General features: G+C 43.6%; 1 protein-coding gene and 1 long non-coding RNA gene across 7 annotated transcripts; one reads left to right on the plus strand and one right to left on the minus strand.

Moving 5' to 3' along the window:
- Positions 1-3,219: 3,219 nt before the first annotated feature.
- Positions 3,220-24,967, plus strand: NPM2 (nucleophosmin/nucleoplasmin 2). 6 transcript variants are annotated; one of them, XM_045069497.1, is made up of 8 exons: positions 3,220-4,392; positions 4,505-4,590; positions 4,763-4,888; positions 22,519-22,612; positions 23,369-23,547; positions 23,741-23,775; positions 24,566-24,599; positions 24,681-24,967. In XM_045069497.1, exons 1-8 carry the CDS (start codon positions 4,245-4,247, stop codon positions 24,723-24,725), a joined length of 747 nt encoding a protein of 248 aa, XP_044925432.1. In that variant the 5' UTR covers positions 3,220-4,244; the 3' UTR covers positions 24,726-24,967. The 6 variants fall into 6 exon arrangements, 5 of the variants coding, with proteins under 5 accessions (XP_044925432.1, XP_044925429.1, XP_044925428.1 ...); XM_045069495.1 differs by lacking the exon at positions 23,741-23,775 and having other exon boundaries at positions 3,225-4,392; XR_006603515.1 differs by having other exon boundaries at positions 3,221-4,392; positions 23,369-24,599.
- On the minus strand, positions 17,356-26,489 carry LOC123388997. Its single transcript, XR_006603517.1, has 3 exons — positions 26,031-26,489; positions 23,375-23,478; positions 17,356-18,671 (listed from the first exon to the last, which is right to left on the minus strand). It is a non-coding gene; the product is annotated as an uncharacterized LOC123388997 (long non-coding RNA).
- Positions 26,490-26,500: the final 11 nt, after the last annotated feature.

Consider the following 26,500-nt stretch of genomic DNA (forward strand, 5'->3'; position numbering starts at 1 on the left):
TATGTAGGAATAAATTTAACATGATATGTATCAAATGTGCACACTAAAATCTATAAAACATTGCAAAGCACAATCTTTAAATCTAAACAAACAAATATCATAACATGTTCATGGTTTAGAGGACTCAAAATTGTGATGTCATTTCTCCCTAAATTGAACGATGCATTCAACAACATCCCAGTAAAAATCCCAGAAAGTTTTTTTTGTCAAAACTGGCAAGCGGATTCTAAAATTTATTTGAAAATGCAAAAAATCCAGGATAGCGTTTTTGAAATAGAAGAGCAGAGTTGGAGAGCTCACCTATCTGATTTCAAGATATACCATAATGCTACAGGAATCCATACTGTAGTGTTGGCACTAGGTCAGACAGGTCTATGGGACAGAAAAAAAGTCCAGAAATAGACTAACATGTACATGCTTAACTGAGTCTCAACAAGAGAGCCAAGGCATTTCAATAGAGAAAGGGTAGTCTTTTCCAAAAATGGCGTTGGAAGAACTGAGGATCCACCTGAGAGAAAAAAGAAATGAACCTCAACACTTACCTAAACTTTAAGTGGATCAAAGATGTAAAAGTTCAAACTATAAGACTTCTAGGAGACAACTTAGGAGAAAACTTTCACGGCCTTGGGTTAAACAAGGATTTCTTCAAATACCAAACCCATGCACCATAAAAGGAAAAAAGTTTATTGGACTGCATCAAATTTTAAAATGCTCTTCAAAAGATGCCATTTTAAAAAATGAAAAGATAAGCCATGGGCAGGATTAAAAGATCTGTAATGCATATACATAACACAACATAGGTACTCAAAGTGTATAAAGAATCCCTACAATTCAGAAAGAATAATCGAAAATAGCCCAATTTTAAAATGGACCAAGTATTTAAAAAGGTATTTTGCAAAAGAGGATACACAAATGACTAATAAACTTCAAAAGATGCTCAACATCACTTGTTGTTAAATAAAAATAAACACGAGATGTCACACCATATGGTGTGACATCTCTTGATATATATATATATATATATATATATATATATATATATATTATATATGTATGTGTGTGTAAACACACACTCACATCCACAGCATGGCCAAAATTAAGAAGACTTATAATGCCAAGTGCTGATGAAGATGTATGGCAATTGGAATTTTCATACATTGCTGATAGAAATGCAAAATGGCATAGGAATTTGGAAAATAATTTTACAGTTTCACATGAAGTTTAATATAGGCTTACAAAATGATCCAGCAATTCTACTACTAAGTATTTGTCAAAGAAAAACTGAAACAGGGATGCCTCGGTGGCTCAGTCATTAAGCATCAGACTTCAGATTATGATCCTGGGTTCCTGAGATCAAGCCCCACATCGGGTTCCCCGCTAAGCGCAAAGCCTGCTTCTCCCTCTCGCATTCCCCAGGCTTGTGTTCCCTGTTTTGCTGTGACTCTCTCTGTCAGGTAAATAAATAATTTTTTTAAAGGAAAAGGAAAACTAAAATATATGTCCATGCAAAGACTTCCTCTCTAATGTTCATGACATTTTTATTCATAACATACATATAAAACTGAAAACTACCCAAATATCCATCAAAGGGTGTATCAGGGACATATCACAAGGAATTGGCTCATGTAGTAATGGGGGCTAACCCCAAGTCTGAAACCCACAAAGCAGGTCATCAAGAAAAGCAAATAGGAAGGTCTCTGGCAGGAGCTGAAGCTGCGGTCCATAGGCAGAACGTTTTCAGGGAAACCCCGGTTCTGCTCCTAAGGCCTTTCAAGTGATGGGATCAAGCCCACCCACATAGCTGAGAGTAATCTTTATATAAAGGCAACTGATTATTGGTTTTAATCACTCTACAAGATGCCTTCACAGCCACATCTTCATTAGTGTTTGAATAAGAGGGTATGATAGTTTAGTCAAGTTGATGCATAAAACTGACCAGCAGGTGACTGGGTATATAAATTGGGGGTATACGGGCGCCTAGGTGGCTCAGTTGGTTAGGCAATTGCCTTGGGCTCAGGTCATGATCCCAGAGTCTCAGGATAGAGTTCCACATCGGGCTCCCAGCTCCACTGGGAGTCTGCTTCTCCCTCTGACAGCGCGTGTGCTCTCTCTCTCTCTCTCATATAAATGAATAAAACCTTTAAAAAAAAAAAAGTCTGTTTCTCAAATTATGGAATACTATTCAACAATAAACGGAGACAGACTACTGATAGAAGTAATGGTATGGATAAATAAGTCTCAGACACATTTTGTTCAACAAAAAAGGGCAGACAAAAAGACCCTGTAGGATTCTACTTACCTGAAATTCTAGAACAGTCAGTATTGATCCACAGTGTCAGAATAGGTGTTTGCCTAATGCCAGTTAGACGTTAGGGTGAGGATATTGGCTGCAAAGAGAAACAAGAAAATTTGGGAGAGTGATGGAAATTATAACTGGACTGTGGTGGTGGCTACCCAGCTATATACATTTGCCAAATTTTAATTATGCACTTTTTAAAGATGTTACTTTTATAAATATAAGTAATCTCTATTATATAAATATAAGTAATCTCTACACCCAATGTGGGACTTGAAACTACAACCCCGAGATCAAGAATCACTTTCTCCACTGACTGAGCCAGCCAGGCACTCCAAATTATACACTTTAAACGAGTGCATTCATGTACATAAATTATTTCTCAATAAAGTTGATGTGTTAAAAGTGTTGGGGGCAGGTGGGAGCTGATTCCTGCACAGTAGAAGCTCCAGTCAAGGTTCCAGAGAGATCTATCCAGTTCCTATAGCACCATTTTTAGAAAAGACTATCCCTATTGAATTACCTTGGCACTTTTGTTGAAAAGCATTGAACCAGGGCGCCTGGGGTGGCTCAGTGGGTTAAGCCTCTGCCTTCGGCTCAGGTCATGATCTCAGGGTCCTGGGATCAAGCCTCTCTGCCTACTTGTGATCTCTGTCTGTCAAATAAATAAAATCCTTTAAAAAAAAAAAAAAAAAAAGAAAGAAAGAAAGAAAAGAAAAGCATTGAACCTAAATGTAGGTGAGAAGTTCCCTGGATGGGAGTGAAGGATAAAAATACAATGAGAGCAACTATACTTTGAGGAGGGATGGAGAGAAGAGGGGAGGGGAGAGGAGATAGGAGAGGAAGAAAGGGGATAAGGGAAAGGAAGGGAAGGAAGGAAGGGAGGGGGAGGAAAAGAGAGGGAAATAAAAATTTAATCAGATCCCTGGTTATTTTTGGCTCCCAGAGATGTCACATGAGCAAGACAGAGGGGGATGTGGTCAGCTGAAAAGCCGCCTCTCTTCACTACCCCCACCGGGCCCAAGCAAACATTTCAGCGCTGCACTGCGCCCCGTGAACTGCTGTTTGTTAAATGACTGGTCCTCGTCCAGTGTGTCCCACGGTGTATTGCTCACAGCAGTGAGCCACAGCAGCCCCTACGGTAACCAAACTCATTCCCACCCCTTCCTGACCATGCGAGAAATCATCCTTTTGGAAACAGGGCGCTTCTCTGGGAACCATAACCGTGGGGGGACCCGCCCTCCTGGCCTTGGAAAAGGCCCACATCTAGGGGGCAGAGAAAGGGCAGGAAGGAAGGCGACGAGTAGTAAAGAAGCCTTAATGCTGCTTCCCACCGGGGTGGAGAAGCAAGTCTAAGCTGGGCGGTCTCACCCGGCAGGACTTAGTGAGTCCCCAGAGGTCATGAAGGTGATGCTCCCGGCGTGGTCCTGGGCCCACAGCAAGCAACTTCACCTGGGGACCTGTTCGAAATGCAAATCGCCTTGGCTCCACCCAGCCCTCCACCGTGGGAATCAGCGGAGACGGGACCTGGCCCTGCGCTTTAACAAGCGGTCCAGGTGCGCCTCGGCAGGAGGAGGAGGAAGGGATGGCCGAGCGCAACGCGGAAAGGAGGGCCTCTCCTTTAAGACCGAGTAGACGGCGCCCTGCTGGCCCTGCGCGAGCCTCCTAACAGCCCGCAGTGGGCGACGGCGCTCAGGTGGGGCTGGGAGGAGCCTGGAGGGCGGGAGCCGGGGGCACCCAGCGCGCGGGGCGGGCGAGGCGCCTGGCTAGCCGCCTTCCCTGGGGAAGGGCCGCTGGGATCACGACGGCACCGAGGGGGCCCCCGGGTAACCCCAGTTACCTTCCCGGCCCGGGCGACTGGGCGTCGAGCGCCCCGACCCGACCCGACCCGACCCGACCCGCTTGCCCCGGGGCTGCGCAGCTGTGCCCGCGGGGGTCTCGGGGCGGGATGCGGGCGCGGGATGCGGGCCGGGCCTCGGCTCACCGGGGACGCCCGTTCCGCACAGCCGCCGGGACCCCGGCTCCCGCCACCGGCGGCATGAACCTCAGCAGCACGAGCAGCGCGGCCGAGAGAGAGTCCAGGGTCATGCTCTGGGGTGAGTGAATGAGGGCCTGGCGGCTCCCGAACCCGGGGGGTGGGGGGTTGTGATAGAAACGGGGAGCCCCTCCGCGAGCCGGCCCGGCCCCCTCGCTCCCCTCCCTTCGCAGGCTGTGAGCTAAACCAGGAGAAGCGGACTTGCACGGTCAAAGCCCAGAAGGAGGGGAAGCAGGACTGTAAGCTGCTGCTCAGTACGGTGGGTGCCCCCCCCCCACCACACCAGAAGGGGTGGTCGGATGCAGCCGGGAGGAACCTGGACAGCTGCCGAGGAGCAGGGGGGACCCTCTGGTCCCAGAAGGTGGAACCAGGGTTTCCCTCCGCTGCCCTCAGGTGTTGAGGTGGCCTGTCTTGTCTTCAACCGCTCTCAGATATGCTTGGGGGAGAAAGCCAAAGAAGAGATGAACCTCGTGGAAATCCTGCCGCCAGCCTGCCAGGAAGACAAGAAGACCAAGCCCATCACCATTGCCTCGCTTCAGGCCTCCGTGCTACCCATGGTGAGCCTTTCCCCGCAGACCTAGGGAGACTGCCTGCCCCGCGCTAGGAGGGCCTGCTCAGGCCTCAACTCCTGGGTAGGGATGGACAGACACAAAGGGGGGATACAGTCGTTCCGCAGCAGGTTAGCCCTTCCTCAGAGACCGTGTAGCCCTGACCAAAAGCCCGGGCCGTAGGAGGCAGAGAGCCCCATGTCCGTCCCAGCGCACCCTTTCCTAGCTGCGTGACCTTGGGCCAGTTTAACCCCTCTTCAAAATCACATTTTTAAATCTTTTAATACTGGTGACAGGACACTGTTGATGACTTCCATACTGACTGTGTATCCAGAAATTCTCTTACTTCTAATAAGTTATCTTGAGCTCCCTATGCAAATCATCGTTGTTAATAGCAGTTTTTTGTCTTTTTTAAATCCAACTACACGGTCTAGGACCTCCAGTATAATATTGGGTAAGATTATATAGCGGTATATGTCCTTGTTTTGTTCATATATATATATATATAGAGAGAGAGAGAGAGAGAGAGAGATTTATTTGTGAGAGAGAGCGAGTGCGTGTGAGCGTGGGGTGGGAAGAATCTTAAGCAGACTCCATGATGAGCACAGAGCTGGATCTCCTGACCCTGATATCATAACCTGAGCTGAAACCAAGAGTGGGCCGCTTAACCAACTGAGCTGCCCAGTGGCTTTATTTATTTGACAGAGAGAGACTCAGCATCGAGAAAGGGAACACAAACAGGGGGAGTGGGAGAGGGAGAATCAGGCTTCCTGCTGAGCAGGTGGCCCAGTATGGGGCTCCATCCCAGGACTCTGGGATCATGACCTGAGCCCAAGGCAGATGCTTAAGAACTGAGCCACCCAGGCACTCTGAGATTTCTTCATTTTAATCATAAATGATTAGCAAATGCTTTTCTACTCAGGTAATAATAGGTTCTTTATTTAACCTGTTAACATGGTAAGTTATATTAATAGAATACTATTCTGCCAACTTTTCATTCCTAAGATAAATACTACTTGATCATACTATAAACTTCTAGATTTGCTTTGCTAATATATTAAAACTTTTTTTAAACTTACACACTCATAAGTGAGATTAATCCATAAACTCCTTATCTTATTTGGGTATCAAGGCATACTAGCCTCCTGAACAGGGGGATGGAGTGTTCTCTCCTTCTATGTGGTAGAACAGCGAAGGTAAGACCAATATCCTCTCTCCCTGAACATCTGGAGGCCTATCTGTAAAACTGCCCTCTAACTTTTTTCCCCTTTATCTCTGAGATTCCCCTAAATCTCATTCATTGCCAGGGGTTTCAAAACCATCTATACAAATGGAGACTCTGATATTTATTTCTGTAAGCCCACTCTCTTTCCTTCATGCTCCAGGTCCCCTGGCTAGCTCCATGTATCTGATACCTAAGAGATAACCCATACTTAACAAACCCAATCTCTTGGTTTTTATCAATAATCTCTTCCCCTACCCCCAAACCCGATCCTCTCCCAGGATAAAAATGCTCTTCCAGTTAATCAGGACAAAAACTTCCTTTTCAAACACTGCATATCGCCAGCAAATCCTGTTGGCTCTACCTTCAGACATCCACCATCCAGTCTGACCACCACACAGCACCTCCCTACCATACCCTGGTCCAGGTGACCATTACCTCTTGCTCAATTTTATTGCCTCCAACCTGGTCTACCTACCTTCATCCTTGGTTCCTTATAGTCTATTCCAGGATTCAACAAACTACGGAATTAAACCCAGCCCACTGCCTGTTTTTGTAAATAAAGTATTATTGAAACACAGCCACACACCTCCATGTATATATTATTCATGCCAGTTTTCACTCAGTAACAGCAGAACTGAGTAGTCTCCGCAGAAACCGTATGGTTCACAAGCCTAAAGTATTTACCGAATAACTACAGATAAAAGTTCTCCAACTCCTGATCTATTCTATGCACAGCTGCCAGAAGGATGCTTTTAATTTTTTTAAATATTTAAGTAATCTCTCCACCCAGTGTGGGGCTTGGACTAACATCCCTGAGATCAAGAGTTGCAGGCTCTTCTAACTGAGCCAGCCAGGGGCTTTAAGAAGGATTCATTTAAACACAAATCAGACCACGTGGCTTCCCTTTTCACTTCAAATGAAATCCAAAATCCTTTATGTTCTGGCCTGCTGAAACCTCTCTTAATCTCAACCTTTGCTACTCTCCCCCACTTAACCCTGCTCAAACCACACTGACTTTCTTGACTGTACCTTGAAAATTCCAAACATACCCCTTCCTAGGAGTCTTGCGTTTACTGATCCCGTGAGAAGGACACACATACCCCCCACTTCAACCTTTGCTCATATGTCCTCTCACTGAAGAAGTCTTCCCTGACCACAAACAGCACCCCCTCTTCCTACCCTTCCATAATCATTTGATTCCCCCATGGGACCCGTCACTGGCTCAGTCTTCATTTGTGCCATATCTTTCTCCCCAGCCAGGATCTAAGCTCCAAGAGAGCAAGGACTGCCTGTTTCATTTACTGCCTTCACCACAGTGCCTATAAAACAGTGCCTTTTATACTGTGGAAACCCAATGTAGAATGATTGAGTGAGTAAGGAAGTGAACAGTGTGGGACCCATTTGTCTCAATGTTTCCATTTCTTTGAATTGGTTTTTTTTTTGTTGTGTTTTTGTTTTTGTTTTGTTTTGTCTTAGAGATTTTTATTTATTTATTTGACAGCCAGAGAGATCACGAGTAGGCAGAGAGAGAGGAATGGAAGCAGGCTCCCCGCTGAGCAGAGAGTCTGAGGCAGGGCTCAGATCCCAGCACCCTGAGATCATGACCTGAGCCGAAGGCAGAGGCTTTGACCCACTGAGCTACCCAGGCGCCCCCGAGTTGGTTTTCATATCTGCTTTACTGAGATATAATTTATACGCAGTAAGAGTCACCAATGGGCTCAATGCCTTTTACAAGTGGAGCCGCCACTGCTGTTGAGGTAGAGAAAATTTCCATCACCCCCCAAAATTCCCTCATGCCTCTCTGGAGTCAGCCCTTTCCACCTACCACTGCCTCTGGCATCCTTTGATCTACGACTTTCTGTCACTATAGTTCTGCCTCTTTCAGAATTTCATCTCCATGGAATCAGGCAATGCATATTCTCTTGTACCTGGCTCTTCTCACTTAGTCTAACAGTTCTGAACTTTATCCATGTTGTTGGTTGGAAAAAAAGTAGGTGCTCCTTTTTTATATCAGAGTAATATTCTATTCTACAAAGGGATATATCTGTTAAGATCTATTCACTCACTTGTTAATGGATATTTGGGTAGTTTCTAGTTTTATACTACCATGACTAAAGCTGCTATGAACATTTGAGCGTATTTGTATGCACATATGTTCTCATTCCTAGTGAATACCGAGGAGTCGAACTACCGGATAAGCCTATATTAAATTTTATTCTCCCCTCCCATCCTCTTGTCTATGTTCAACTTTATACAAAACTGCCAAACTGTTTTTCCAAATTACTATACCATTTTGCATCCCTACCAGCAGTGGACGAGAATTCTGGTGTTCCACATCCTCACCAACACTTTGCATTGTCAGTCTTAATGTTAGCCATTCTAGTATGTATGTAGTGGCATCTCACTGTGGTTCTTATTTCTATTTCTTTGATAACTAATGATATTGACCATCTTCTTGGTTTTTGGCCATTTATGTATCTTCTTTTGCAAAATGCCTGTTGAGATGTTTTGCCCATTTTTAGGTTGAATTATTCTTATTGAGTTGTAGTTCTTTATATATTTTGGATACAAGCCTTTTATCAAAAATATTTATTTCAGGGTACCTGGGTTGTTCAGTTGGTTAAGCATCTGATTTCAGCTCAGGTCATGATCCTGGGGTCCTGGGATCGAGCACCGCATTGGGCTCCCTGCTCAGCGGGAAGCCTGCTGCTCCCTCTCCCACTCCCCCTGCTTGTGTTTCCTCTCTTGCTATCTCTCTGTCAAATAATAAATAAAATCTTTAAAAATACATACATATATTTATTTTTCAAATATTTTCTCTTAGTACATGGCTTGCCTTTTCATAATAGTTTTTTCAAAGAGCACAAGTTTTTAATTTTATAAAGTCCAATTTGACATTTTTTTCTCCTTTTTAAAAAAAAGGTTTTATTTATTAGAGAGAGTGCATGAGCAGGGGGAATGGCAAGGGAAGAGGGAGAAGCAGGATCACTGAGGAGGGAACCTGATGAGGGACTCGATCCCAGGACCCTGAGATCATCACCCAAGCCAAAGGAAGATGCTTAACTGACTGAGCCATCCAGGTGCCCCTGACATTTTTTTTTCTTATGGTTCATTTTTTTGGTGTCCTGAGAAATCATTACCTAAACTAGGGTCACAAATGTTTTCTTCTAAATTTTCTTCTAGAAGTGCTATTGTTTTAGCTCTTATATTTAAGTCAATGATCCATTTCAAGATAATTTTTTTACATGGTATAAAGTAAAGATAATGAGACTTTTTTTTCCAAGTGTCTGTCCAGTGCTCTAGTACCACATTTTTTAAAAAGACTATCCTTTCACTGTACAATTGTATTGGCATTTTGCCGTAAATCAATTGCCCATATATGTATGTGTATATTTCTATATTATTTTGTTGATTTATTTTTTTACCTTTACTCTCCTAACAGTGATTTGGTTATCATAGAATTATAGGGAGTCTTAAAATTAGTATGAGTCTTCCAACTTTGTTGTTCCTTTCCAAAATTGTGTTGGCAATTCTAGGTCCTGAGCATTTCCATGGAGATTTCAAAACAGGCTTTCTTTCCTAATATTTTTTTAAGATTTTATTTATTTGTTTGACAGAGCGCACAAGCAGGGGGAGTGGCAGGCAGAGGGAGAGGGAGAAACAGGCTCCCTGCAGAGCAGGGGAAGCCCTATATGGGGCTCCATCCCAGGACTCTGGGATCATGACCTGAGCTGAAGGCAGTGGCTTAACCAACTGAGCCACCCAGATGCCATAGGCTTTCTTTAAAAATCATCTGTTGGGATTTTGATGGAGATTGTATTGAGTATATAGACTTTTTTGAAGGGAATTGGCATCATAACAATTTTGAGTCATTAATAATTGAACATATGCTTCTCTAAGTCTTTCATTTTTCAGCCTAGCATATGTCGTTAATGTAACTTTAACCTTTGCTACTAATATTTTGGAGTGTTCAAGGAACTGGTCATGTACACACTTTGTAAAATCTACCCCAACATACTGCATGATTTTGGGTGCTGCCAAACATTGCATTAATGTATTTATTGAGAGATAATTCGTGTACCATAAGCTTCACCTATTAAGGTACAATCAGATAGTTTTTAGTAAATTAAGGGTGGTGTGACCATCACAGTCTTAGTTTAGAACATTCTCATCGCCCCAAAAAGTAACTCCATACCTACCAGCAGTCACTCCCCATCCCCTACCCCTGCAGCACTAGGCAACTGTTAATCTATTTTCTGTCCCTCTAGATTGGCCTGTTCTGGTCAGTTCATACGAATCATAAAGTGTGTGGTCTTTTGTGACTGCTTCTTCTTTCACAGAAGACTATGTTTTTAAGGTTCATCTGCGCGATAGCATGTAACAGTCCTTATTTTAATTGCCAAATGATATCCCCTGTTTGGACCATCCCACATCTCAGTCATCCACTCAGCAGTTTATGGAATTTATTTCTACCTATTATGAATGCTATTGTGAACATTCATGTACAAATTTTTGGATGAACCTATATTTTCATTTCTCTCGAGGATATACGTAGGGGCGTGAATGCCAGGTCACATGGCGGCTTGACGTATAGAACTTTTTGAGGAACTGCCAGAGTCTTTTCCAAAGTAGTTGCACCATTTCACAGGTGGGAGGATTCCGATTTTCCCACATCCTTTCAATGCTCCTTATTGTCTGTCATTTTGATTACTCGTTTTATCGGGTATGGACTGGCAGTTCAACATGGTTGTTTTTTTTTTAAGAGTTTATTTATATACTTATTTGAGAGAGAGCGCAGGGGAAGGAGCAGAGGGAGAAGACCAAGCAAACTCCACACTGAGCATGGAGACCGACATGGGGCTTGGTCCCAGGACCCCAAAATCATAACCTGAGCTGAAATTAAGAGTTATGGGATGCTTAACCGACTGAGCCACCCTGGTGCCCCCAGTGCGGTTCTGATTTGCTTTACCTAATGACATTGAAGCTCTCTTCATGTTTTTATTGGTCATTTCTGTATCTTTTTTGGAGCATTGTCTACTCAGGTGTTTTTTCATTTTTTAAAATTGCATTTGAGTTTGGTATTTAATATTAGTCTTCTTTAAATCACATGAGGTTTTTATATTGTCTGCATATAAGCCCCTTATCAGATGATTTGCAAATATTTTTCTCCCATTTTCTGAGTTGTCTTCTTTCTCAATGATATCATTTGCAGCACAAAAGTTTTTAATTTTGATGTAGTCCAATTTATATGTTTTATCTTGTTGCTTGTGCTTCTGGCTTTGAATCTAAGAAACCGTCACCTAATCCAAGGTCATGAAAATTTGCTTCTATGTTTTCTTCTAGAAGTTTTATAGCTTTAGCTCTTCGAGTTAAGTCTTTGACCCATTTTGAGTTCTTTTTTTTTTTTTTAAGATTTTATTTATTTATTTGACAGGGATCACAAGTAGGCAGAGAGGCAGGCAGAGAGAGAGGGGGAAGCAGGCTCCCCGCTGAGCAGAGAGCCCGATGCAGGGCTTGATTCCAGGACCCTGAGATCATGACCTGAGCTGAAGGCAGAGGCTTAACCCACTCAGCCCCAGGTGCCCCTTTTTTGTGTGCAGTATAAAGTATGCAAATGGTGGGGCACAGTTAAGTGCCCACTCCTGATCTCAGCTCAAGTCAAGATCTCACATTCATAGCTTCAAGCCTGCATCTGGCTCCAGGCTCCGTGTGGAGTCTGGTTCATATTCTCAGATCCTCTCCCTCTGCCCCTCCCTGCTCATGCTCCCTCCTGTGTGCGCTCTCATGCTCTCTCTCAAATAAATAAAATCTTTAAAAAAATATTTTAGGGGCGTCTGGGTGGCCCAAGCTAAAGGCAAACGCCCAACTGACTGAGCCACCCAGGCACCTCGAAATTTAATTTTTTTAAGATTTTTATTTATTTATTTGACAGATCACAAGTAGGCAGAGAGGATGGCAGAGAGAGGAGGGAGCAGAGCAGAGAGCTGAGCAGAGAGCCGAGCAGAGAGCCCGATGTGGGACTCGATCCCAGGACCCTGAGACCATGACCTGAGCTGAAGCAGAGGATTAACCCACTGAGCGACCCAGGCATCCCTCAAATTTTATTTCTCACAATTTTTTTAAATTTTAGGTATGCTCCATGCCTAACATGGGGCTCAAACTCACAACCCAGAGATCAAGAGTGACATGCTCTACCGACTGAGCCAGCAATACATAAAAGGACAATAAATATATCATTATATTTATTGGGACTTATCCCAGGAATGTACAGTTTTATCTATTGCTGAATTCCATCTGCTAATATCTTATTAAGGATATTTGCATTGGGGCGCCTGGTTGACTCAGTCAGTAGAGTATGCCACACTTAATCTCAGGGTTGTGAGTTTAAGGCTGAGTTGAGTATACTGTTGAGTATAGAGATTGTTTAAAATCTTTTTTAAAAAAGGTATTTGTTCTATATTTATGAGCAACATTGAACTGCGGTTTTCTTGTCATTTCTTGTTTCTGTCTGGTTTTAGCATTAGGGTAATGCTGACCTCATAAAATGAGAAGGAAGATACTCTCCTGTTCTCTGAAATAGTTCATAGAAATTTGGTTTTTATTTTTTTTTCCTTAAATATTTTGGTAGAACTCATGTGTGAAGCAATCTGGTTAACTACAACTTAAATTTCTTTAATAGATGTAGGACATAGTGGGTTGTTTTTTCTTAAGAGAGCTTTATGTCTTTCAAAGAATTTTTCCATTTTGATCAAGTTGTCAAATTCATTGGCATCGAGTTGTCCATAATGTTCCATTCCTTTTCTGGAAAATTTGTAGTAAACTCTATTCTTTTGTTCCTGATAATGGCAATTTGTGTCTTTCCATTTTCCTTGTACAGTCTGGTTACAGGTTTAATATTTTTATCCATCTTTTCAGGAACCCGCTTTCGGTCTCAACTTTTCTCTGTTGTTTACCCACTTTTGAATTTTATTAAACTCTGTTCTTTATTTCCTTTCTTCTGTCTATTTGGGTTTTAATTTGTTCTTCTTCTAGTTTTTTAAAGCAGAATTTTATATTATTGACTTTTTTTTAGACAATTGGTCTTTTTCTGATACAACCATTTCATGCTTTGATATCCTTCTAAGCACCTTTCTGACTTCATCCCACAAATGTTGATAAGTACAGTTTTCATCTTCATTCCATTTAAATTATTTTATAGTTTTCTTCTTCAGATTCTCTCATTGATTTCTAGTTCTATCTCATTGTGGTCTGAGGAAATCTCTCTGTATATCATTTCTGACTTTTATGACCTATAACATCTAGTTTGGTGAATAGTTCCTTAATTCTCAAAGAATGTTTGTTCTGTGGTTGTATGTATTGCTTTGTTACTGTCAGTTATAGCAAGCTGGTGGGTAATTTTGTTGGAGTCTTCTGTATCCTTACTCATCTTCTGTCTACTTGATCTGCTACTAAGAAAGGACTGTCTGTGCTTTTGTCATTTCTCCTATCAATTATCAGTTTTTACTTCATGTATTTTGAAGTTATTTTATTAGGCACATATACTAAGATTGCTATAGCTTCTTGATTAGTTGATCCCTTTAAAATGAAATGCCACTCTTTATCTGGGGTAAATACTCTGAAGTCTACTTGGTCTGATTAGAGCCTCTAGCTCCCTTTTGATTACTGTTTGTGCTAAATTTTTCCTATTTTTTTTTAATTTTGTCATATTACTTTTAACTTCCATATCTCTCTATAAAGTAGGTTCCCTTTAGTTACCATATAATTGAATCTTTCTTATTTAGCCAATCTAGTCATCCCTGCCTTTTAATTAGAGTATTTGGATTGTTAATATTTAAAATAATTATCAACAAGGCTGGATTTTAACCTATTGTCTTGATACGGGCCTTCCTATTTGTCCTGTCTGTGTTCCTTTCTTCTTTTTTTCTGGCCTTGTTTTGGGTTAGCTAAGTGGGTTTTATGATTACATTTTCATCTCCACTATTGGTTTCTTAGATAGATCTCCTCTCTTTATTATCTTTTTTGTGGTTGCTCTAGAATTTATAGATGCATCTTTAAATTACAATAGTCTATATTCAAATAGAATTATGCCACTTCATGAATGATATGAAAATCTTGCTTCAGTACACTTCATTTCTCATTTCCCATCCTTTGTGCTATTATTGTAATAACTTTGGTTTCCACATATGCTATAAATCCCACACTACATTGTTAATACTTTACCTACGACCCTGAGATCAAGACCTGAGCTGAGCTCGACAGTCAGAGGCTTAACCGACTGAGCCACCCAGGCATCCCTTAAGTGTTTATTATTTTAGTGACCTCTCCACCCAACATGGGGCTTGAACTCACAACCCCAAGATCAAGGGTCATACACTCTTCTGACTGAACCAGCCAGACGCCCCTAGACAGTCTGTATTTTAAAGAGATTAGAAATTAGAATAAAACATTGTTATGTTTACCATTTCTGGTAAACTTTGTGTAGAGCTCTAGGTTGACACTTTTGCCTTCAACACTTAATAACATGGCTCCATTGGCCTTCTAGCTTGCATAATTTGGAGAAATCTAGCATCCTTATCTTCAGAAATTCCTCTTTATGCAGTGTCTTTTTTTTTTTTTTTACCTCTGGCTGCATTAAGATTTTATCCTCATCACAGGTTTGGAACAATTTATAAAATGCCTTGAGGTTCTTTGAACTTCTTAAATCTGTGGGTTTGTTGTTTTCATCAAATTTGGAAAATTTTTGGCCATTATTATGCAAATACTTTTTTCTGCTCCTCACTTCTCTCTCTTTTTTTTTAAAATCTTACTGTGCCTTTATTTTTTTTTTAATTTTTTAAATTATTTTTTTATTTTTTTATAAACATGTCCTCACTTCTCTCTTGGGGAGTCCAATTACAAGTCTATTAATTGTGTTCAAACCTACCTATTTTGTCTCCCCAATCTATCAATTACCAAAATAATTTGTGTTTAAAACTCCCTCTTATGGGGTGCCTGGGTGGTTCAGTGGGTTAAAGCCTCTGCCTTCGGCTCGGGTCGTGATCTCAGGGTCCTGGGATCGAGCCCCGCATGGGGCTCTCTGCTCAGCGGGGAGCCTGCTTCCTCCTCTCTCTCTCTGCCTGCCTCTCTGCCTACCTGTGATCTCTCTCTGTCAAATAAATAAATAAAATCTTTAAAAAAATAATAATAATAATAAAAAAACCTCCCTCTTATGATTGCGGATTTCCAGTGGGTTCCTCTTATAATTTTATTATTTATTTTATAGATGTTTATTTTTCAGTTGAAAAGTTTTTTTATAATTGTAGATTTACATATAACTGTAAGAAATAATACAGAGATATCCCTATATATTTGCCCAGTTTTCCCCAAGTAACATTTTGCAAAACTGTAATCTAACATTGAAATGAAGGTATAGGCATTGATACAATCAAGCCATCTTGTTCAGTACAATTTCATCACCTAAGTTCATATATTTAGCACCAATGTGGGACAGGGGAGACAACAGGGATCCCTCATATTAACCTTTTATAACCACACCCACCTCCCTTTTGCCTCCTGTTCTGTCCCTATCCTCTGGCAACCACCAACCTAGTCTCCATTTCTACAGTTTTTGTTCTAGAAATGGTATACACATGTAACTTTTTTTGAACAGGCGATTTTTTTTGTTTGTTTTGTTTTGTTTGTTTTTTCTCAGCATAATCTGGAGTTTCATCCAAATTGTTTGTGTATTCTTTTTATTGGTGAGTAGTATTCCGTGCTCTCACTGTGCCACAGCTCAACCATTCATCTGTGGAAAAACTGAGCTGATTCCACTTTGGGGCAGTTATGAATGAAGCTGCTATGAACATTTGTGTAAAAAATTTTATGTAAGTGTAACTTTTCCCTTCTCTGGGATAAATTCCCTTGAGTACAACTTCTGGGTCATATGGTGGTTTCCTGCTTACTTAACTATATTGCCAAACTGTTTTCTAAAGTGGCTGTACCATTTACATGAGTGATTGCCATTTTCTGCATCAACACCAACATTTAATGTTGTCACTCTTTCTGTCTTTAGCCATTCTAAAATGTGTGTCTTGGTATGTCACGGTGCTTTTGAGTTGCATTTCCCTAATGGCTAATGAGGCCAAACACCTTGTCGTATTTATTTGTTATTTGCCATCTCTGTATTCAATAAAATGTCTGTTCATGTCTTTTGCCCATTTTTTACTTGGATTGTTTTGTTACTGTTGGGTTCTGCTAGTTCTTTATAGATTCTAGACACTTGTCCTTTGTCAAGTCTGTGGTTTGCAAATATTTTCTCCCCAATCTGTGACTTGTCTTTTTATCCCTTCCAATGAACTTTTATAGAACAAAATTAGTTTTGATGAGGCCTATCTTACCAGTTTTCCTTGTATGACTTTTGCTATTAGAAAGTCTGAAAACTCTTAGTCTGCTCCAAAATCACAGACTTTCTATGGTTTTTGTCCAAAAGTCTTATAGTTTCCTGTTTTATACTTCAGCCCATGATCTGTTTAGAAGTAATTATGGTAGAAGTTGTGGAGTTTAGGTCAAGCTTCATCTCTTTACCTATGGGTGTCTGGTTGCTCCGGCACCATTCATGGAACAAACTCTCCTCTCTCCCTTTAACCAGTTGCGCGCCTTTATCAATGATCAGTTGCATGTGTCTGTGTGGGACTATTTCTAGGTCTTTTGTTTCATTGATCTTTGTATCTCTCCTTCCAATACCACACTGTCTTGATACTGTAGCTGTAGTCTTATGTATATTTAGACTGTGTTGTTGGGCCGTATGATTAACAGAATTATCTTCCTGATAAACTAATATTAGTTCTTTATCCCCAAAAATGCTTATTGAATTCAAGCTTACATCATCTGCTATTTATTTGTTTTCCAATTTCCTGTTAATATCCATTTTCCTTTATTCTGTAGTAATGGAATTCATGACTTTTAGCTGGCTACCAGCTACTGCGAATAAGGCATGGCCATGAAGTTCTGGCCAATGGAATGTAAGCAGAAGTGGTAAAGTGTCCTTAGAGAGAGATCACATGACTGTTTTTATCCCTTCCTCCTCCCTGCTGGCTGGAATATGGATGTGATGGCTAGAATGAGCAGCCATCCTGGGACAGAAAGTAGAAGCCATGTACTAAATATGGTGGTGTAACACAATAGGAAGAGCCTAAATCCCTGGTGATTGAAGACCAGTATACCCGCAGCTGACCACTTATATCCAGGTTTAGTTCATTGACAAAGAAACAAGCTTCTCTGTTATGTAAGCCAGTGGCATTGAGTTTTCTGCTATTTGTTATCAAACCTAGTCCTAACAAATACAACTAGCTTCATTTTTATAAGGATTTTATTATTTTTTTAGCAGTTTTAGGTATACAATAAAATCGAAAGGAATATACTTCATACCCCCACACATACACAGCCTCGGTCATTGCCAGCATCCCTCCCTAAGTGGTACATCTCACTTCATTTTTGTTTTAAATAGGTGTGCTTGCAATAACAGATACCCAAGCACAGGGACTCAAACACACTCAAGATTAATTTCTGTCTTGGATAGAAGACATCCAGAGATAGGCAGTACAAGGCTGGTAAGATGGTTCCATGTTCACCAAAGACTCTCTTCTCTTTCTTCTCACCTTGTTTCAAAACTTCCTTCCTCAGGATCATCTTACAATCCAAAAAGGCTGCTGCAGCTCCAGCTCTCACTTCTGCATTTAGGGTAATAGGTGAGAAGAAACAGGAGGAGACCAAAGGGGCTTTTCTCAGTTCTCTGTCTACCTCTTAAGGAGTCTTCACACAAGCGCCATCCACCAAATTCTGCTTGTCCAGAAATTAGTGACATCATCCCAGCCAACTACACAGGAAACTGGGGAATACGGTCTTTGGTAGGTACAGTATTTGAACAGTATCAGGGCACTGATACTATTTGAAAAAAAGGAAGAATGTATATTGCATTAGGCATGAGAAGCCTCTGCCACACCTGCTGTGTATGCTTCCATATCTTTTCTTCAATCTTTCTATGTGCTTATGTTTTAGGCATGTATCTTATATGCAGTAAGTAACTATGTTTTATGTTAATCTGTCTGGCCAATATAGTCTGTTTATGTTTACTGTGATGCTGATATACTTGGGTTTATTTGTAACATGTACTTTGTGATTCTGTATTCCTTACTTTTTCATGTTTTGTTTTTCTTTTTTCTCTTTTTCCTGTCTTTTATGAGATTAAGGTTTCTTTTCCCCATTTCTATTGGTTTGGAAGCTGTTGAATCTCATTCTAACTTGTATTGATTCTTAATTTTTTAACAATCATGCATGATTAGTCTAAAATTAATATTTTATCCCCCCCGCCCCAAAACAGTCCAGGGAGATTTTCTGATTACCCTCTTCTTAACTTACCTGTTACCATGCAGAGTCTTAGTTGCAGCTTGTTTTAAACCACTCGATACTAGTCAATACTAGTGTGATTTGTTTTACAGTGATGCTTACTTGGATTTTTCTTTGTTGACCAACTTGCTTGCTCACCACTGCTGCTCGTATCCACTTCTTCCTTCCCCATGTAGTTGCCCTCTTTAAAAAAAAAAAAAATCTTTAAATTTGATTTAGTTAACATATCGTGTATTATTAGTTTCAGGGGTAGAATGGAGTGATTTGCCAATTGCATATAATACCCTGTGCTCATCACATCACATGCCCTCCTTAAGGCCCATCACCCACTTACCACATACCCCCACTCACGTTCTCTCCAGCAACCCTCAGTTTCCTAGAGTTAAGGGTCTCTTAAGTTTGCCACCCTTCCTGTTTTTATCTTATTTTTCCTTGCCTTCCCCTATGTTCATCTGTTTTGTTTCTCAAGTTCCACATATGAATGAAATCATATATTTGTCTTTCTCTGACTCATTTATTTCATTTAGCGTGATACCCTCTAGCTCCATCCCTGTCATTGCAAATGGCAAGATTTCATTCTTTTTGATGACCAAGTAATATTCCTGTGTGTGTGTGTGTGTGTGTGTGTGTGTGTGTGTGTACCACCTCTTCTTTTTTTTTTTTTCTTTTTTAATTTCAGTTGATTAACATAGAATGTGTTATTTGTTTCCGGGGTACAGGTCTGTGATTCATCAGTCTTACACAACACCCAGCACCCATTACAACACATACCCTCCCCGATGCCTATCACCCAGTTTTACCCCATTCCCCAACCCCTCCCCGCTCCAGCAACCCTCAGTTTGTTTCCTAAGATTAAAAGTCTCTTATGGTTTGTCTCCTTTCTGTACCACCTCTTCTTTGTCCATTCATCTGCCAATGGACATCTGGACTCCTTCCATAGTTGGGCAATTGTGGGCATGGTTGCTATAAACATTGGGGTGCACGTGCCCCTTGGATCACTATGTTTGCATCCTTTGGATAAATACCTAGTAGTGCAGTTGCTGGGTCATAGGGTACCTTCATATTGTTTTTAAGGAACAGGAGGAAACTCCATACTGTTTTCCAGAGTGGCTGCATGAGTTAATTATCATCTTTTTTGAGACCTCATTGAGTAGGTCTGGGAGTAGTGAACTTACTTGGGCTTTGCCTGGAAATATCTTTTGTTTTACTCATCCCTTCATCATAGTTTAGCTGTGTATAATTCTACATAGAGAGGTAGTTTCCCTCAAAACTTTGAGGATGACATTCTCTTCTCTTTTTTGACGTTGCTGTCAAAACCTTCAGTCTGGTTATTGTTCCTTTTTTGGAAATCTGTGTTTCCTCTCTGGTTTATTTTAAGATGAACTCTTTGTTTTTGCTTCCACCATTTCACTATGGCATGTTCAGGTGTACATTTGTTTTTATTTATCTGTTCAGGACGTAGGTTTTCTGGATGTGAGGATCTATGTCCTTGATGGTTTCTAGAAGCTCTTGGTTATTGCTCTGTGTATTGACTCCATTGCTTCTAGTCCTTTACTGTGAATAGACGCGTGTTGGATCTGCTCATTGTGTCCTCCATACCTCTCAGGTTCTCTTTCATATTTTGTTTGTCTCTCTGCTGGGTACTGGGCAGTTTCTTCACAGCATAATTCCATTTTACTGATCCTTATTTCAGCTGGTTTATTCTGCTTTTTAACCCTTTGTTCAGTCTAGAAGGGGCATTTGGTTCTTTCTATTTCTCCTAATACCTCTTCTCATGGTTCTGGTTCCTATTTTTGTTTATTTGACTTTTATCGATCTGGTTTCACAATTGTTTAGATTGTTATTCTTTTGATTCAGGTTCTTGCCTGTGCTGGTCTGTCGTCATTTTATTTCCTTCTGCTCACTCTAATGGGATTGTGTATTGTCTGTTTTGTAATTTTAAAGATGTTATTTATTGGGTTGCCTGCGTGGCTCAGTTGGTTAAGCATCTGCCATCAGCTCAGGTCATGATCCCAGGGTCCTGGATGGAGTCCCACATCAGGCTCCTTGCTCAGCAGGGAGCCTGCTTCTCTCTGCCTCCTTGTGCTCTTTCTATTCCTCTCTCTGATAAATAAATAATTTTTTTAAAAAAAGATGTTATTTAGTTGACAGAGAGATAGAGAGCCAGAGAGTACAACCAGAGGGAATGGCAGAGAAAGAGGAAAAATGTTTTGTAATTTTAGATGGGGAGATGTCTTCAGGGTCTTTTTTTTTCTGAAAGGATTCCATGTGAAGAAAATTGACAGTGTCCCAAGGGGATAGTTTTGCATTTGTGTCTGCCATTTGCCCAGGACTGTCACCAGCCTGGGATTTTAGACAAGTTTCTTGACTAGGCAGTACTCACCAAGTGAATTCAAACTCTGTGTGAGTGAGAGGTACAGCCTTGGGGTTTTGGGTTCTCACAGGAGACTTCTTTTATCCCTTTTGCATTTCCTTCCATCAGTGGTAGGGGGAGGAGGAGTTCCTGGTAGGTGGGTTTGGAATTCTGGAGTCTCCTCACCTCACCCTGTCCCTGGAGCTTTTTATTGAGGTACAACCCTTGGAGGGTCCTAGCCTCCATTCAGCAGGCTCCGTGACAGCACTCCTTTCTTGAGCCCAGGCCCTGTCTCCTATCCATGAGTTTGTGTTAAAACCCAAGGTCATTGGGCACCTGGGTGGCTCAGTGGGATAGGCGTCTGCCTTCGGTTCAGGTCATGATCCCAGGATCCTAGGATGGAGCCCCACATCAGGCTCTCTGCTCAGTGGGGAGCCTGCTTCTCCCTCTGCCTGCCTCTCTCTCTAGCAAATAAGTAAGTAATTTTTAGGCAAACGAACTCCAGGCCAGAGCTCTTTTCAGGCCCATCCCCCCTCAGCTGCGCTCGGCCCCTGCACACACTGCACCTTCATTTCTGGTGCACGGGACCCCTTCCTTCTGTCTTACTATGCAGCCATGCAATGAAAACATTGGAGCACATTTTATCCAACATTTAAAGGTGTTGCTGGTTGCAGAGTTTCAGTTTTCACTTATCTCCTTCCCGTCTTAGCTCAGAATTCTAAATTCCTCTCCCGAAGCCTCCTTCGTTCCCTCCTCTGTGAAGTCAGGACATCTCCATTGTGGGACTGTCAGGAGGGGCTCAATGGATAAAGCCCATAAAATGCTTGGCCTAGGGCGTGGCACATAGTAGGCTATCAGTAAATAGGAGTATCATCATCAATACTCCAGAAAATTTGATAAGTTTGCAGAAGTGTAAGGAAAAAAATATTATACTGTGCACTGAAAATTGTAGTTCACACTTAAGAGAAATCTAACTTATTCGCACATACATCCACACTGCTGGTACTGTACATACCACCTAGTGTCTGCTTTTCCCATTTGGTCAGTGTCTTATTTGGGTGAGCTGCTCTAACAAAATATCACAGAGTGAGGGGCTTAAACAACAGACATTTATTTTGTCCCAGTTTCTGGAGGCTGAAGTCTGAGACCAGGGTGCCAGCATGGTCAGATTTGGGGAAGGACCCTGTTCCTGGCTTGCCGGTGGCTGCCTGCTATCTGAACTCCCATAGCAGAGAGACAGCGACAGAGGGAATGCTCTGGTCTCCTTTACAAGGACACTCATCCCATCCTGAGGGCTCAGCTCTCATGACCTCATTTAATCCTAATTATCTCTCGAAGGCCCCACCTGCAGATACCCTCACACTGGAGGTTAGGGCTTCACATAAGAATTTGGGGGATACTCAGTAGCAGGCAGGATTCTCTATGGAACAGTGGCCCCTCAGTTTGGAAGCCTGTCTGGGATCTTTAACAAGAACGGGTTTATCAGATTCCCATTCTCCTCCGACAGAACCCACCTCAACAGGAAGGGGCTGATGACACAGTGAGGCCCAGTGTGTCTAGTTGGTGTCTGGGGGATCCGTTCTGAGTGTTTTTGTCAGAGACCAGCCGGCAGGCAGCTGCCAGAGCTGAGCCAGCCCATCTTCTCTGCTCCTGCCCTCGTTATCTCTCCCCCTGCAGGTTGTCTTCATGGGATTGGAGTTTTCTCCTCCAGTCACTTTCCAGCTGCGGGCTGGCTCTGGACCTGTGTTCCTCAGTGGCCAGGAACGTTACAGTAAGTCAGATCCTGGACCCCGGGAAAGTCTCAGAGTGCTATGCCTCACACAGGGCCAAGGAGGGAAGAGGCACTCCAGTGCTCGGGGGATTCTGGAATTACTGGCAAAAATCCCCAAAGGCAGCATGATCGCCAGTCATCTGGACTGGAAGTCCTCCTTTACCCGCCGGCGCCTCTGGGCCACAGTCCCCTTGCCTATAGCATGAAGGTGGGGTGTACTTGGTCTCATCTTCAAAGAGCAGTTGGGAGGGATACACGGGATATTCAGGAACAAGTTTGCATGATGCCGAGTACGACCCGCACTTGGTTAGCTGCCATGAAGCATGGAGCTGGGAGAGAAATATGGGCCCCAGCCAGCCCAGCTCCCTATGAAGGCAGCTGCTGACTCCCTTCATAGCCTCCTTTGTCCAGTTGTCCCTCCTCCCTCAGGGCACTGTCCTACCCCAAGCCCCTGGCAGCCTCTGCTTCCTTCAGGATAAGGTCTGCATTCCTGAGCTGCTCCCTCTGCCCACCCTCGCCCTCCTCTGGCTCCTTCCCAGCCAGAACCACAGCTGGCTGCTTCCCCTGCCACCCCAGCCCTCTGGGCTTCTGGACCCCTCACCCCACCCAAGCCTCCACTTTGTCAGGCCAGAAAGGGTCTTGAGGTGGCAGCAGGTGCCGGCTTCCCCAGGGCAGCTCTGAGAACAAGACCCATGGCACGGAATGGGAGCTAGGTGGAGACCCCGAGCTCCGAGGCCCTGCCCCCTTTCCATGCAGACCTACCCTGGGAAGAAGAGGAGGAGGAGGAGGAGGAAGAAGAGGAAGGTGACAGCGAGGAGGTTGATGACGACGACGACGACGACGACAATGATGATGTAGATGTGTCCCTAGAGGAGAACACCCCTGTTAAACAAGTCAAGAGGCCGGCATTCCAGAAGCAGACAAGCATTGCCAAGGTGAGGGAAGGGACCCCCAGAGGCTCCTCAGAAACCCAGCCAGGTCTTTTGCACGGAGTGTGCCTGATTGTGCCGAAGCCTAGGCAGGGCTGCCAGTTGCTCAGCCTGGGTGCTCCGCCCAGGTGCCCCACGGGCATCCGCTCTGACCCTGGGCCCCACCCTAACTGGCCCAACACCACTGTTTGGTTCCCAGAAAAAAAAGGTGGAAAAAGAAGAGGAGGCAGTGAGGTAACTTTTTCCATCTATTAACTTGGCCAAAATCTTGTAGCAGGGGTGCATGGGGCCAGAAAGGGCCTGGCCTGTGTACACACGGGTACGAGTCCCCTGCCGGCTGCCACACCTCCTGGAAAAGCATGAAAGTATTCTTACCTTCTGATCAAATTCCACTATGGCGATTCCTTCCCAAAGATCCATCCAAAATATGGGATTTTGTAAAATGATAGGCACCGAGATAGGCATTATTTAAGTAGTAGTAAAAATGGAAGCATTCTAAATGTTAACCAATGTACTAGCGAATTAAGCTATGTCACATTTTCCCAATGGAATGTGACCTAATGTCTATGAAGAATATAGCATACTGGGAAGTGTTTATAGAATTAAAAAAGATAGGATAGTAAGCCACTTTCATGTTATTTCACATGTTTTTAGAAGAAAACAAAGCAAAAAGCCCAAAAGGAAACACACCAAAATGTTAATACTGGTAGGGAAATAAAATAAGTAACTTAATCTCTATTTGCTATATTTTGTGGCACTTAGTTAAACATTACTTTTATGATGAAAAGGACCTATTTGTGATTGAAAAAAGAAAGCAGATGGACGCCTGAGAAGAACAAGACATGTTATTTAGAATAAGAGCGAGTCAGAGTGGTCCCCGGCAGGTGACAGGTGGAGAGGTGAATTCTGCAGCTCCCAACTCTCCCAGTGGGCACGAAGACGGTCTGTGCTACTGGTGTCAGGCTGAACACTCTCTCCTTCCCACCCACTCCCTCCTCCCTGCTCCACCCCCACCCAATTCCAGATCCAGTCTTAAAGACAAGAGTCCTGTGAAAAAGGTGAGTATCAGAAGAAGGGGTGGGGGGCGAGACGAGCAGATGGAGGGAGTGGGACATGGGCACCCTCCCTTCTCTCTGTAGGCCAAACCCACATTCAAACCTAAAAAGCCCGGATCCAAGAAATGAGGGGCCAGGAGGGTCCTGGCTGCAGTGACCGAGGGAGAGCCAGCTAGAGCACCGTGCAGGCTGGCCTTCCTTCCTTGGCACGTTCTGCAGGTTCCCCCCACCACCAGCCTCTCTCCATCTGAGTCTGAATGGGATGGAGCTATTAGGAGCGACACAAGAGACCCTCAGCCCAACGCAATTTTCAGCAGGACCTGGAGGGAAACTCCAGCCTCAGGGCTACAATAAAGTTTGCTTTGCCAGGACCTTGTTTCTGCCATCTGTTCGCAGAGGCCTGCCTTCTTGATGCAGTGAGCCCGTGTGCCCGGCAGAGGGCGACCATGTGCCAGCTGGGTACTGCGCAGCTCTTCTCTCCCTCTCTTGTCCTCTAACTCCCACCTCCCCCCAGTTTTGTTGTGGGGGGAACCAAGTATCTCAACCCCTTACCCAGCTTCAGCTCTCTGCCTCTGGCCTGAGGGAGCTCCAGCTGGTGTGGGTCTTCCTGTGTCCACACTCCCTTGTGGCTGGCCAGTTTTCCAGGTACCAAACCAAAGGGCGAGAGCCGCCCACCCTGCCAGGAAGGGCCTTGTCCCCCGTCAGACTAGCCTGAGGATTTCTCCTGGCCCTGATCACGTCTGTCGGTTGTCAAATACACAGGACATCTGGTGGAACCCAGGAGGGGGGATGCTAGCCATGCACTCCCAGGCTTGCCTCCTGCTCAGGGTGGGCTCCTGCTCATTTGTGTGATTTGTGTGAAGCTCTGTGTCAGGCGAGAGCCCAGAGGCCTGTACCTCCAAGGAGACCCTTCCAGGCGGGGCACGTGAGTGAGGCAGGCTGTAGAGGGTCTCTCACAGGGGTGGATGGGTGAACACTCTTAACCCCCGTGTGAGGAGGCTTCCCCCAGGACAGCTCCCGGAACCACGGAACAGGGTTCCCCAAAGTGTTTGGAATAGCAAGGGGGTGAATGACCCGAAGCCTGGGTCACCCATCGTGACACACAGATGGCCCCCTACTTGGGCTTAATGCTCTCAGGCCCTCTGACTTCTCCCTGGCCCTCCCCTACACCCCTACCAACCAAACCTAAAGTGGGCCAATGGGGAGATGGTCCTGCCTCTCTCCAGGATCCTGAGGCAGGGCCCCGGAAGGTGAGAGGCTGGCATGGGAAGGTCAGCAATCAGGCTTGCGTGTCCATGTTCAGCCTCAGTTTCTCTCAAAGCCAGAAGAGATGGAGGAGGTTAGGGCTAGCCTTCTTGCTTTTTGCTGTCTACATCCCCTGGGAAAGATGTGGGCATCACCCCACCCTTTAACAAATGAGAATGAGCCACTGACCTCGGGTTACCTGGACAGTGCTAAGGGACATCAGTTCACATCTGGCCCCAGGATGGTGGGCTGCAGGCATTTTCCATGGCTTCATGCCACAGTGACACAGGACAGAGGAGACAAATTCTTCACCTTTAAGTCCCCTCCAGTCTCGTGGAAACAAAAGTCGATGACAAAATGTCAGTTACTGTCCAGTGCTTTGGAGGAAGTGAAACAGGCCAATTTCCGGGCTGGAGAAGTACTATTAGGAGACGAGAGGAAGTCCCTCAAAGGAGAAGAGTGACAAGAAGGGGTTGGCAGGTGCCAGGAGTTGCTGGCAGAAGGACACTCCCAGAAGCAGGGGCCAAGAATGCAAAGGGCCTGCAGCAGAGCAAGCTTGGAGGTCTGAACAGAGAGAAGGCTGCCATGATTGCAGGAAGAAGGTGCTGGGCGCTGTTAAGCCCTGTTTCTCAGACCTGGAAGATGAGGCCCAGAGAGGT

Source organism: Mustela putorius, unplaced genomic scaffold, assembly GCF_011764305.1.
Source record: "Mustela putorius furo isolate JIRA1106 unplaced genomic scaffold, ASM1176430v1.1 tig00003937_pilon_pilon_pilon, whole genome shotgun sequence".
NCBI classification, from domain to species: Eukaryota; Metazoa; Chordata; class Mammalia; order Carnivora; family Mustelidae; genus Mustela; species Mustela putorius.